The sequence below is a fragment of the Giraffa tippelskirchi genome, chromosome 13 (assembly GCF_054371585.1).
Source record: "Giraffa tippelskirchi isolate mGirTip1 chromosome 13, T2T-mGirTip1v1.2.pri, whole genome shotgun sequence".
NCBI lineage: Eukaryota > Metazoa > Chordata > Mammalia > Artiodactyla > Giraffidae > Giraffa > Giraffa tippelskirchi.
Window position 1 is genome coordinate 100,624,112 of NC_137287.1, and position 14,243 is coordinate 100,638,354.

Sequence of the window (14,243 nt, forward strand, 5' to 3'; positions counted from 1 at the left end):
CCGTTCAGCTACACGGTGTTTTGTCAGGAGAGTTGAGTTCGTGCTTTAAAGAGCTGAGCACAGTGCCTGGCACCAAGGCATTCCTAACATCAGTACCGAAACGGCCCTGGGTGACCATATTAACAGTAACCGTATGTGTCTGCCCTCTGTATCCACACACGGGGAATAAACTAGACCCCAGTGAGTCTGTGCCCGGGAACTGCTTTCCTGATGGGATGGTTTTGCGACTCACAGAGCCCCCTAGCGGCCACATAGGAAATTGCAATCTTCCCGGCGACTTCCCCCGCTGCCCGCCCCCCCAAGACTGCAGGTGATAACCCTCTTACCTGGGGACCCTCAAGAATACAGGTCCCCAAGGAAACTTTGGGGTGATGGATATGTTCATTATCTTGACTGTGGCCTTCTACCCATACAGGAAGGATGCCTCTGGCCCTCAGAGAGCACGGTGTCAGGCAATGGAATTCCAGAGGTGAGTCCTAGCGCTGCCTACCCTCCATCACTCCCCCAAGTGATGGAGGGGGACTCCCTCCGTCCCCTGCTCCCGAGGCCGCTGTCGTGGACGCCCCTCTGCCCGGTAGCTTCCCTTCCCCAGGCCGGAGGCACCTCCCCTCGAGGAGTGCTCGACGGCCACTCCTACTCTTCTCTGAAGAACCCTCCTGGGCAGCCGGGATGGTCCCCGCCGAGACACTGCGCTCCCCACCCCCAGCAAGCAGCCCTCAATCTCTGCGACACCGAAGGACTCGGGCTGCCCCTCTCTCCACCGTGTGACGCCACTGTGTGACACTCCAGGGCTCTCCAGGCCTCAGGCGCTGGACTCCGGGCTCCGCTCCCTACCCCCATCCTCACTCCCCAGAGAGCAGAGTCATAGGCAGCCCCCCCCACCAACGCCCCAACACCCCCACCCCCACCTCCCCGGCTGGGCCCTGCTGCGCTTGGGAGAGGGGCCCTCACTTGGCTCTTGCCCTCCAGCCGCAGGTGTACGCCCCGCCCCGGGCCGCCGACCGCCTGGCTGTGCCCGCCTTCGCCCAGCGGGACCGCTTCCACCGCTTCCAGCCCACCTACCCGTACCTGCAGCACGAGATCGACCTGCCGCCCACCATCTCGCTGTCGGACGGGGAGGAGCCCCCGCCCTACCAGGGCCCCTGCACGCTCCAGCTGCGGGACCCCGAGCAGCAGCTGGAGCTGAACAGGGAGTCGGTGCGCGCGCCCCCGAACAGAACCATCTTCGACAGCGACCTGATGGAAAGTGCCATGCTGGGCGGCCCCTGCCCTCCCAGCAGTAACTCGGGCATCAGCGCCACGTGCTACGGGGGCGGCGGGCGCATGGAGGGGCCGCCCCCCACCTACAGCGAGGTCATCGGCCACTACCCCGGCTCCTCCACCTTCCAGCACCAGCAGGGCAGCGGGCCGGCCTCCTTGCTGGAGGGCACCCGGCTGCACCCCGCACACATCGCCCCCCTGGAGAGCACAGCGGCCTGGAGCAAAGAGAAGGATAAACAGAAGGGACACCCCCTCTAGGAGTCCCCAGGGCGGGCCGGGGCCGCAGTAGGTAAAACCGCAAATCACTCCGCACTTCTTGAAAGAAAAGAGAGAGGAGGCCGGGGCGACACACAGAAAATGCGACGCGTAACCATCCTCCCCCCCTCCCCCACCTCTCTGTGTATAAATATTTACGTGTTCTGTCTGGTCTGAATGCACAAGCTAAGAAAGCTTGCAAAAAAAAAAAAAGGCAAAAAAAAAAAAACAACCCACGTTTCTTTGTTGAGCTGTGTCTTGAAGGCAAAAGAGAAAAAAAAATATTCTACACTAGTCTTTTCTGTTTCTAGTTGAGCTGCGTGCGTGAATGCTTACTTTCTTTTGTTTGTTTATGATGATTTCACTTAACTTTAAAGACATATTTGCACAAAACCTTTGTTTAAAGATCTGCAATATTATATATATAAATATATATAAAATAAGAGAAACTGTATGTGCGAGGGCAGGAGTATTTTTGTATTAGAAGAGGCCTATTACAAAAAAAAAGTTGTTTTCTGAACTAGAAGAGAAAAAAAAAATGGCAATTTTTGAGTGCCAACTGAGAAAGTGTGTATTACCTTGTAAAGAAAAAAAAAACCTACAAAGCAGGGGTTTAGAGTTATTTATATAAATGTTGAGCTTTTGCACTATTTTTTAATATAAATATGTCAGTGCTTGTTTGATGGAAACTTCTATCCACGTGTGTCAAGACTTTTAAGGGAGAAATGTCGGAATTTCCCGGTCGACTTCAGGCAGAGCGTGGGCTCCACGCTGGGGCTGGGGAGAGGCTCCCCAGGGCTGACCTCCTGCAGAGTGGAAGCTTCATCTAGTGATAGGTTATTACCTCGGTCTACATTCCCTCCTGAAGGAGACGTGTTTAGCCCCTCTGGGCCAGGACAGCCTTTGGATCGCAAAGGAAATAGGAAAAGTTAACTGCAGGCCCCAAGTTCCAGGAAGGTGGGCTTTGCTCTTCCCGAAATGAAGATTTAACAGTTACTGAAGGAATCTTAGTTTCTGTGTTTTTTTTTCTCTTCTTTTTTGAACCATGAAGGTCCCCATAGGAAGGGGCTCACCAAGGTGCTCCCAGCCTGCATCGCCGGGGCCACGCCAGAGGCAGTTAGATGGCTCGGGTATGCAGGGCTCCAGACTGCACCAGCTGAGGTGGGTGCAGCCTGCTGGCGTGTAGGAAAGGCCCAAAAGACTAGCCGCGTGACCTCACCCCTGTCTTTATATCGGTTCTCACGTAACAGGCCCATAACCAGAAGACCAGAAACGAAAGAGCGGTATGCCCAGGTTTCTCCCAGGACACTGCGAAACGGTGAAAACGAGAAAAACCGTCAAACCAACACAAACTCAAGCTTTAGGACGTAGAAGCAGAATTCCTCCCCTTCTCCTCTCTTTTTGCATTTTCATTCCCTTCCCCGTGGAAACCATCGTTTTTGGTGTCTTTGTGTGTCTGTGTTTTCACAAGCGTCTTTGTCAGACACAACTCTTGTTTACCAGGATTTTACCGCTTAGATATTGGTGGGACCCCTCGCTGGTGGCGTGCGTATGTGCAGATGGAGATGATGGGGAGAGAGTTGAGCAAATGAGAATCCTTCCTTCCACCAAGGACGGGCTCATATTCCATGGGGTGACACCCCCGGCAAGAGAGTAGCACCCCCCCCGCCCCGCCCATCCCGCAGAGGTGTCTCTTCATTTTCAACAGAATGCCAACTAGCCAGTTAACAGAGAAGAAAAGGATAAGAGGCAATAACTATTGTTTTAAACAACCTTTTTTATTACTTGAAAAACTTGAGAACAGTTTCGAAGTTCTGACCATTTGAACCATTTCTATTATGTACCTTTTAAGAACATGGTGACCAATTTGTGACCGAGGTGTCTGAGTGCCCGCTCACCAGCCTGGCAGAAAGTTCTGGTCCCTTGACGATAAAACCTGCCTCTCGGTGGGGTCTTCGGCCTAACCTCTGCCTCTCTCTCGAAGATTCTTTGTAAAGATCATTCATGCAGAGACATCCCTAGAGTTTGTCCTGAAAGGTACAGGGACACATTTATAAAGTTTTTAAAAAAAAAAAAACGTATCTTTCCTTTATGTGAAGCGTCTCCCTAGTGCCTTACTGAGGAAGCGGTTGACCCCTTCTGTCCCCAGGCAGCAGCGTTCCTGGACAGTGCCCCCACTCACCCGGGCCTGCCTTTCCCACTCGTGGGCGACAGAGGTGACTGCTTTAAAAACACCCCATCACCCTCGTGCCGTGTCCCACCCGCCCTCCCTCCACTCTGGCTGTGCCTCCCTTGGTCAGGCCACCCCTCCAGCCTCCTGTCAGTACCTAACTCCCATCTGGGTCAAAAACCTAGATGCGGACCTTGTTTCTAGCATTAGATGAAGGCCAGGCCGAGGTGTCCCCGAGGTCCTTCCTCTTGAGCCAGCCAAAACTTGCATCTTGTTGCTGGGGTTGGCGGGGGTTGGGGGGGGTGATCTGCATTTGCCAGATGTAGAAAAGGAAGCAGGGGAGGGGGTTACTGACCTCAGCTGGCTTGAGGGCAGAGCATCCCCCTCCTTGTTGTGCCCCAGTATTGTAGTCCAGTCCTCGATGCCATAGCATCATGTCTGGGCTCCGTGCTCAGCAGATGACAGTTGCAGAAGTTCATGGTGGAGCAACTTGTCAGGGCCAGGGCACCTCCCAAGAAGACCACGGGTGTGTTTCTGCAGAGCTCTTGGTTTCCCTGCCGAACCCAGAGCCCTGAGGATACATTCTTCCTCTCCGTATTGGCTGTCATGCTCTTATTCTTGAAAAGCCTTTGAGCATCCCTCGGGAGGACCCCCTTTTCCAGGAGAAGGTTGAAAGGGAGGGGTCCTCGGCAGTGGCTGGTTGGAGGGGGACCAGGCTGGGCTCAGAAAAGGTGGCGGAGCTCAGCTTTTTCTACTCAACGTTATTTCCCTGTTCGTCCATCATCACATTTCCTCTGGAGGAAAGCTTTCCCCCACAAAGCCCAGGTCTACACAGACGGCCTTAGCAGAGTGCACTCAGAGCCGTCCGCATCCTCACGTTTTTGCCAGGAGCTGAAAGCGACTCCCCTCCACGTCTAGCGAACACTGGGGCAGGCCGAGGACTGAACCCATTCCCCTCCTTGTCTGTCTGCTCTGTGAATTGTACGTTTCAGAGAATTTTTTTTTTTCTACATGCAACACCAAGCTTCCAGATCCATAAAACATCCCGTAATAAAGGAAAGAAAAATGTTCAGTTTGGTTTTCCGGAAACTGCGCTTCAAATTTTGCTGTACTATAGAGCTCAGAAGGACCCGCTGCGCTCTCATTTGCCTGCCTGATTCCACGGTGGTTGTGCTGATGGCGACGCTTTTACGTTGCTCCCTTGGTGTTGGAACCGCTCTCTTTTGCAGCCCCGTTTCCCAAGTTCTGTTCAAGTTACATGTGTGTAAACTCCGTGGCACGCTGGGTGCAGTGCCCACGTTGCTGCTGCGTAAGACTCTGTATTTGGATGCCAATCCACAGGCCTGATGAAATCGCTTGTTGTGTATCAGTAATCATTAGTGGCAATGATGACATTCTGAAAAGCTGCAATACTTATACAATAAATTTTACAATTCTTTGGAGCCAGGCTCCTCCGCTTTCTTGAACTGCGTTGCTTTCCCCTGTCCCCTCCACGGCCCTCAGCACCAAATCCTGGATGCCTTTCGAGGGCAGGAAGCAAATTCCTTGGAGTGCTGTGTGGCCTTGAGCAATTCCATCAACCTCTCTGTTTTAGTTCAGGCAGCATTCAGGGCGCTCAGTGAAAAAGCACTTGCACAGGCAGGGGGTACATTGGGCCTCATCGGGCTAAAGAGTTTGTGAAACATTGTATATTTCCTCTTGGGATATCATCTGCCACGACATGATGAAAGCTCTGATAAGGGCTGCAAGAAACTGTCTCAGGTGGGGCTCTTCCCAGAGGCATGTACTTGTGTGAAGACACGTATCAAGGTTGTGCTCCCAAGGGAGACAATGAAGGGAGTGAGGAAAAGGGCAGAGGGAGAAGTTATGCAAGGGGGACTGTTTTAGGCAAAGCCCCAGCCTCAGGCTGATCCCCAGGGGATCTGTGGGATGCTCTGAGATGCGGATACATGCCCCCTCCACCCAGGAGAGGCAGGCTTTCAGATGCTCCCGGTTCTTCCTGCCTAAGAGTGGGGCAGAGAGGGGTCCCCCAGGTCCCAGGGTGGCCCCCTGAAGACGTTCCCAGGTGCAAGCCCTTAGCAGCCACTCACGTGGAAGCAGGGACGAGATGCCAGAGGGTCTGGGTGAGGCAGTGCCCACTACAGATGTTCTTATTACATCCCTGGTGGCACAGATGGTGAAGAACCTGCCCACAATGTGGGTAGACCCAGGTTCGATCCTTTGGAAAAGGGAATGACAACCCACTCCAGTATTCTTGCCTGGAAAATTCCGTGGACAGAGGAGCCTGGCGTGCTATAGCCCATGGGGTCACAAAGAGTCAGACACAACTGAGCGACTAACACTTTTCATGTCTGGTCAAACTTTGTTTGTAGTTTTCTTTTAAATCCACCAAAACTGAGTTGATCTCCAGGGATGAACACTTTGGCCTCATTCCAGGGTTTCGTAATCTTCTGAGCCATAGAGCCCTATGATCAGGCCGGAACACACCTCTGCCTTAACTGTTCCCCTTATCTAGTGAAGATAAGCCTCAGATTATAAAGAACTGGGGAGACACCCAGAGAGCTCATTACTCTCGGCTGGTGAGAGCAGGGACCACGGTGCTGTGCCTGGCCCAGCTCCAGAATCCGAGCGCCTCTCGCTGGTGGCCACTCCCCTTGCTGACCCTCGGTCACCTGGTCTGCAGAATGGGTTAACAGCAGTGCTTGTGAGCAGGGTCTGATTGGATAATGCCAAAGGGTGCCTGGCAGATGTAACTCAGGCTCTCTGGGACAGTTTTCATATCACTGAATATCCGTCGAAGCTTCTGGATGAGTTTTCAGGTCCCAAGCACACAGACAGCACCACGTCCCCAAGCCATGGTGTCAGAGTAGAGCTTGTCCCCCACCTGAGAGGGGAGTCACGGGTTCTAACCAAAAAGATGACACTCCCCCCCCGCCCAGCTTTGAGTTTAGCTAAAGCAGACATTGTTGTATCGGCCCAATAATGGCTGAAACCACTATAGCTGATACTTACTGAAGGGTTTCCCAGGTGGCTCAGTGGTAAAGAATCTGCCTGCAATGCAGGAGACCGGGATTCGATCCCTGGGTCGGGAAGATACCCTGGAGAAAGAAATGGCAACCCGCTCCAGTATTCTTGCCTGGAGAGATCCATGGACAGAAGAATAGGTCTACAGCCCATGGTGTCACAAAAGAATCGGACACAACTCAGTGACTAAACAACGACAATACTTACTGAGTATCTACAAGCTGCCAAGCATGATGCTAAGATCTGAGTGAAAGGGACAGCTCCACCTTCTACTCACTGCCCTTCAGCCCCTGCAAAAACTAAAAAAAAAAAAAGCATTTTCTGAGCCCTGCTGGAGGCTGCCAGCGCATCAGACCCAATCTTGAACTCAATGAGCTCACCTTCTGGTTCTAGAGACAGAGTCATAGCCTGGGATCATGGCCCAGTACAGTGAGGGCAAGAAGACCGGGCTGTCTGGAGCCAGGAGAGGTTTATCGAAGGCTGGATTTGGAGCTTAGGGACATGAGAAAGGAAGACCAGGTTGGTAGAGACCAAACCAGGTGACTGCATGAGCAGAGGCAGCAAGGGGATTCACCAGGCAATGTGATGCCTTGGAAGGGGGGAGGCTGAGCACCAGACAGGGTGGAAGTGGGGGCACAGAGAAATCCAGCAGGGTGAGGAACACCAGGTAGACCACGTGACCAAGAGAGGAGTGAAAGTTTCATTTAGAGACAATCCGATAAGCAGATATTTCACACTTTCCATGTGCCAGGGACACAGGGTAACAAGACACATCCTGCCCTCTGCAGCCCCAAGGCTGGTGTGTGCTGCAGGAAACAGGAAGAGCCCCTCCCTGGCCTCCAGCAGGTCTGACATTGACTTGGGATGGAGCAGGGGCAGACAATGGGCCCTCCTGGAGCCTGGAGCCTCAGCAGTTACCTAAAAATCAAGTCAACTGGTCACCTCATCACCCACCATCCTCATGACCCAAAGCCAGTGCCTTCTACCCTACTGTGATCCATGGATCAAATTCCCAGCTGCCTGGTTTTGTAATAAAGTTTTATTGACACACAGCCACATCAGTCTAGTTACACATCATCTATGGCTGCTTTTGTGCAATAATGAAAAAATTGACCAGTTGCTACAGAGACTAAATGGTCCACAATGCCTAAAATATTTACTATTTGGCCCATTACAGGAAAGTTTTCAGTCTCTGCTTTAGAACATCACATGGCTGCCAGTGGGCTGCTGCAGCTCCAGGCATCACACTCAAAGGTAAAAAAGAATCCATTTTTCTTTGTATCTTTTTAAAAAACATAAAGTTAAACATTAGCCTTATTTTTATAACACTTTTATGTTTATGGAAAAACTGAGAAAATAGTAGAGTTTCCATACATCCAGCTTCACCTATTACTAACATCTTGTACCAACATGGTATATTTGCTACAATTAATTAATGAATGTTGATATACTATCATTAACTAAAGTCTAAACTTTATTCAGATTTCCTTAGCTTTTCCATACCATCCTTTTCCTGGTCCAGGATTCCACCCAGGACACCACATGACTTTTACTCATCACATCTGCTCAGGCTCCTCGTGGCTGTGACAGTGCCTCAGACTGTCCTTGTTTTTGATGACCTTGACAGTTTGGAGTGCTAGTCAGGTATTTTGTAGGATGTCTGATGTATCAGAATTTGCCTGATGTTTTTCTCATGGTTTAGACTGGAGTGATGGTTTTTGGGGAGGAAGACTCCAGAGGTAAAGTGCCCTTCTCATCACATCCTATCAAGGGTCACACATTTCCAAACAGATGGTATTTAGATCAGCACCATTTCCCCCAACCCCTTGGTCACACATTTCCAAAGATACTCAGGTCAGCACCATTTCCCCCAACCCGTTTCCCTGAAGCTGTGACACACATTTGTCAGATAGTTACATTGTCTTGCCACATTCTGCCATCCTGGGATCCTTCTGACCTCCTAAATGTTTTTTTAATTTATATACATCAAGATTCATTCTTTATGTTGTCAAGTTTTGACACATGCATGATGTCATGTATCCACCAGTACAGGTTCATACACAAGAGATTCACTGTATTGAAAAATTCCCCTGGGCTTCATCTGTTCCACCACCCATCTCCCAAGGTCCTACAGACGTGGGTTGTTTTATGAACCTGAATCCTAGTTTCCTCCGGGAAACAGGCCTAGGCAGTGAGTCAGTGAGTCCTGTCCCCTCACTGAGAGCACCTTGAGCTCAGCAGGAGGTTGTCCCTTATCATCTGTAACAGGCGAAGTTATAGTTTTTTTAAATTGTGTATATTTTACATTTTTAATCAAAGTAAAACAGCAAGTCCAAAACAATGGCCCATGCTCCATCCTTCCCAAACTCAGCCCAGTTTTTGGAGCCGACGACAGTCCTTAGACCTCTTCCTTCTGAGAATGACCATTTCATCATCAAAACAATAATCTTCTACCTCTGAGTCTGTGGTTTTCCAAAGTCTAGACGTTACAATAATCTTCTACCTCTAGTCTGTGGTTTTCCAAAGTCTAGACATTACCTACTGGCTTCTTGCTTTGACAGACGAGGATCTAACACATGGACATATCTCCCTACTTCCCAATAAAGAAATGTTCTTATTTTGGGTTCCTTTTATGATTGTCTTTGTGACTTCAACTACTGTTATCTACATTATTTTGTGCTCCCTCTAAGGGGACAGGGTCTCTGGACTCCCCACCTGGCAAGTTGAGACTGTGCTGCTGCCGGCCTGGGTTTTAGCTCACCCCCTCCTCCCAATCTTCTTTCACCTCCTTTCTACCTGCTTTCTCTCCATTTTTACTTCCAACTTATCAAGACAAGTGACATTCCTATTCTGCCCTGTATCATAATTCAGTCCTCTGTGCTTTATCTGTGAGTTGATCCTAAAACTGAAACTCAGTAAATGCTCTTTACATTGTTGTGACTATGTATATATTATTCATTGTGCTGCAAAGTCTCATTCAGTAAAAACAACTGTTTGGTTATTTTTTATTACAAAGAGCTATGGACTAAATTTTGTCCCCCACCTCCAAATTCATATATTGAGCCCCTAACCCACATAAAGAAGGCAGAGTGCTAGAGAATTGATGCTTTCAAATTGTGGTGCTAGAGAAGACTCTTGAGAGTCTCTTGGACAACAGGAGATCAAACCAGTCAATCCTAACGGAAATCAACCCTGAAAACTCCTTGGAAGGACTGATGCTGAAGCTGAAGCTCCAATACTTTGGCCACCTGATGCGAAGAGCTGACTCATTGGAAAAGACCCTGATGCTGAGAAAGAATGAGGCAGGAGAAGAAGGGGACGACAGAGGATGAGATGGCTGGATGACGTCACTGACTCGATGGACTTGAACTTGAACAAACTCCAGGAGAGAGTGAGGGACAGGGAAGCCTGGTGTGCTGCAGTCCATGGGGTCACAAAGAATAGGACACAACTGAGTGGCTGAACAACAACCCCTGAGATGAGGCCTTTGAGATGCAATTAGGTTTAGGTGAGATGGTGACTGTGGAGCCCCCAGGATGAGATTAGTGTCCTTATAAGAAGAGACACCAGAGAACTCCCCCAAACTCCCACCTTGTGTTCTCTCTACCTCTTTCTCTCTCACTCAATCTTCCGAGGACACAGTTGGAAAGCAGCCATGTGTCAGCCAAGCAGAGAGTTCTCACCAGAACACAACCAGGTCAGCACACTAATCTCAGACTTCCAGCCTCCAGCACTGTGAGAAAACAAATTTCAGTTCTTTAAGCACCTCCTCCCCACCATTCTTTTGTATATTTTGTTATGGCAGCCCCAGAGGACAAGACATACAAGCAATCCACGTTTATTGTAGAAAAAAATTAGAAAACATGGAATACAAATCACCTATGTTTTGCTAAAAGATAATCCATACTCTCTCTAGGCAATTTTCTGTGTTATACTTAATCACATGTATTTAAAAATGGAATCATACTCTAGTTTTATAAACGTCTTTCTTTAATATAATATGAACACTTTTCTCCATAAATCAGTTCTATATATCATATTTTTTCATACATCCAGAACATTCTATTGTACAGATTTCCAAATTAACTGGTCCCCTTTGGTTGGACATCTAGGTTTATAATTCCTTCACCTTTATATATATATATATATATATATATGACTGCAAGGAGATCAAACCAGTCAATCCTAAAGGAAATCAACCCTGAATATTCATTGGAAGGACTGAAGCTGAAGCTCCAATACTTTGGCCACCTGATGCAAAGAGCCGACTCATTGGAAAAGACCCTGATGCTGGGAAACATTGAGGGCAGGAAGAGGAGGGGTGACAGAGGATGAGATGGTTGGATGGCATCACTAACTCAATGGACATAAGTTTGAACAAATTCTGGGAGATAGTAAAGGACAGGGAAGCCTGGGGTGCTGCAGTCCATGGAGTTGCAAAGAGTCAGACATGACTGGGCAACTGAACAACAACACCTTTATAAACTAAATTATGATGAATAGTTCATAACTACAATAAGGAATATTATCTCATCAGGATAAAAGAAAGAAGAACCTAATATCAATGTTGGTACAAAACGGAGTGTTCCAAACGGAGGGTGAAAAAGCTGAGGCCACATAACAAGCATGTGGCCAAAGGGTTCTTGTCCTCTCTATCTGCCTTCAAAACTGCTTTCCATCCCTAGATGTTCACCAAGTGGCCTTGAATCAGGTCCTCCAGTATTTTAGTTTTCTGTCTGATAATAATGTATGTTCTCATTAATTCTTTATATAATAAGTGACCCAGGGACTTCCCTGGTGGGTCAGTGGTTAAAACACAGGTAGATAGATCAATCCCTGGTCTGGGAACTAAAATCCTGCATGCCATGCAGATGGCCAAAAACAAATGACCCAAACCAACTGCCACTGTGTTCAGCAGAAGACGGAATTGTTGACTCTTGTAACTGGCTGGGAGCAGGGCTAGACCAGGTCCAGATGTACACACCATAATGTTAAGAAAGTGTCTGTCTCCATCAAACTGGTCATCATCTCTCCTGATTTCTCTTTCAGGCAGATTATCCTCTCACTGACTTTTCTCCAGATTCATTTCCTGACAGCTCTAAGTCAAGTGAGAAGAAATTTGTTCCCAATCTTCCATCATAAGTCCCAGAATAGAATTCTATTGGCTGGCTCAGGTCATGTACCCATCTCTCAGCCAATCACTGCAGTCACAAGAAGAGAGTGCTCTGATTGGCCTGGTTTGAGTTGTATGCCCTACTCTGGACCTGGAGGTGAGGTCAACTTACTCCCATCTATTGTGGATGAGATGAGAGTGAGGGAGTTCACCAAAGGAAAACTGGAGTGATTGTGTCAGAAGAAGGGGGCTGGGTGCTGGACAGTCAAAACCAGCAGGTGCCATTACACTGGACAAGTAAATGCATTAATAATAAAAAAAAGAAATCTTTTTATGAACACGGCAACATTCTTGCCTTGTGTGGTCCATGCTGTCTCCTTTGCACCAAGCTGGGGAAGGCAGCAGTGCCTGAACCAGCCCTGCCATTTTGACTGCTTGAAGTTGGTTTAGAGTTGATATTTGTTGAAATTATTTCAGCATGTGTGTCTGGCTTCCTGTCTTAGTTGCAGGCATAGACGGAACGTTCAGAGTGAGGAAGAATGTGTGAGCCAACGGGGGAGACAGAACACACAAGAAGTCTGTGCCAAACCAGCATCGCATTTTCTTTAACACTTTGTTCAGTTGTCCCGAAGTAAAAGAACTTTTTCTAAAAATAAAACAAAATATTATAAAAGCTATACAATCAAATGATTTAGAACAAATTATGGGTTTAAATGTGCAAATAAAATTTTAAAATAAATATCCATCTGTGTGTGTATGTGTGAATGGTGTGTGTGTGTGTGTATGCTCATGCCCATGTGTGTGATTTGCCCCTCTCCCTCTCCACATCCTCCCACCACCTCTCTCCCTCCCTTTCATACCCCCTCCTTGCCATGACTGATAACCCTGAAAGCAGAAGGCTGAAACTATGATGTTCAGCTTATTAAAAGGCTTTTATTGAGCTCAAAATAATTAAATTTGTCTTTAAAAGCATCTAACTTGATCGAGTGAGCAAATGAAAAAATGAATTTTTAAAATTCATGGAGTTAGACTCCTGCCTGCTCTTTTCAGGCGTGAGCAAAGGCAGGGAAAGCTGCAAAGGATGGAGTCAGGGTCTGGCTCTGTAATCATCTGATCTGCTCTTTGTCCCTTTCCAGCTAGTTAACCCCTTGGGGCCTCAGTCCCAAGAAAAGTGACTTGTCCAAAGAACTGTAGCAAATGCCACTGGTTTCCCCACTGTATGGAAAACTGCTTCGCCAGTTCCATGTCTGTCCACGTGGGTCCAGCTTCCAGCCAACATCCCTCTGCCCTGGTGCCTGAGGCTTTCTCTGGTCCAGACACTTCTCTGCCCGCCATGCTGCAGGCCAGATAGCCTGGGGGACTGACATGGTTGTGAGCTGCCTCCTCCAGGGATGGGAGTGGAGGGTAAGCACATCACCTTCTCCGCCCTCCATGGGGAACCCCGAGAAGATGCTCCCCATGTTCCCAGCATTCGTACCGAATGCTTTCCTACCAATGCTCCTCATGTTCCCTGTCATTCTTTCCCAGGTGGCTTGTTTGATGGTGATTGATCCATTGTTCCCCTGCCCCAGGTTCCCACTGCCCTCTCAGGGTTTCTTGGCATCACCTCCCAAACAACTACTTGCATTCAACTCTGTGCCTCAGTGTGTGCTTCTAGGGCTCCCAGGCTCAGATGACAAGCTGTAAAGTGCTGGCAGACACCAAACTGTAATGTGAAGTCAGAGCACCTTGGAGAGAAGGGTCCCCTGTGAGGAAGGCATGGACGGACCTGTGTGTGTATGTGTCTGTGTTCAGGGCTGTGTGTGTCTGCTCAGGTGTGGACATACAGTCACCAAGTTTTGTTTTCAACCAGGTATATCCAAAATACCATTTCAACATGGAAAGAATGTAAAAATTGTTAATGAGAACAACAGTCTTAAATATCGGACTCTTTCCTACTAACGTGTTGGGGTTCTGCCCCTCTGAGGGCTTAGGACGGTGCTCTGCTCATATGGACACTGCTGGGAACTGAAATGTTTGGGTCTCCTCAATAAATTCATTTGTTGGAACCCCACCCCACAACGTGATGGTGTTAGCAGGTGGGGCCTTTTGGAGGTAATTAGGATTAAAGGAGGTCATGAGGGGGGAGCCCCCATGATAGGATTAGTGTCTTTAAAAAAAAAAGCTATTTATTTTATTTATTTTTTTGACCTCTCTGTGTGGCATGCAGGATCTTAGCTTCTCACAAGAGATTAACTCCATGCCCCGCCCCCTGCAGTGGAAGGCAGCATCTTAACTGCTGGACTATCGGGGAAATCCTGAGACTAGTGCCTTTATAATAGAACCACGAGAGCTTGCTCCACCTCACCCCTACCTGCTGAGGGCACGTTGAGAAGACAGCATCTAAGAACCACGCTTCCCTGGTGGCTCAGATGGTAAAGA

At 48.5% G+C, this 14,243-nt stretch overlaps 1 protein-coding gene and 1 long non-coding RNA gene across 12 annotated transcripts in view; both read left to right on the top strand.

Moving 5' to 3' along the window:
* Positions 1-1,908, top strand: part of PMEPA1 (prostate transmembrane protein, androgen induced 1) — a 55,068-nt gene extending 53,160 nt beyond the window's left edge. For 9 of the 11 annotated variants that reach the window (XM_081552927.1, XM_081552935.1, XM_081552925.1 and 6 more), the window contains exons 3-4: positions 416-469; positions 970-1,908. In XM_081552927.1, coding sequence (XP_081409053.1) covers positions 416-469; positions 970-1,518 — 603 coding nt within the window. In that variant the 3' untranslated portion in view covers positions 1,519-1,908. The remainder of the gene's footprint in view (positions 1-415; positions 470-969) is intronic. The other 2 variants (XM_081552933.1, XM_081552934.1) reach the window with 1 other exon arrangement.
* A 515-nt stretch (positions 1,909-2,423) lies between these two features.
* On the top strand, positions 2,424-5,127 carry LOC145531167 (uncharacterized). The gene is made up of 2 exons (XR_014072246.1): positions 2,424-2,676; positions 2,766-5,127. It is a non-coding gene; the product is annotated as an uncharacterized LOC145531167 (long non-coding RNA).
* The last annotated feature ends 9,116 nt before the right edge of the window (positions 5,128-14,243 follow it).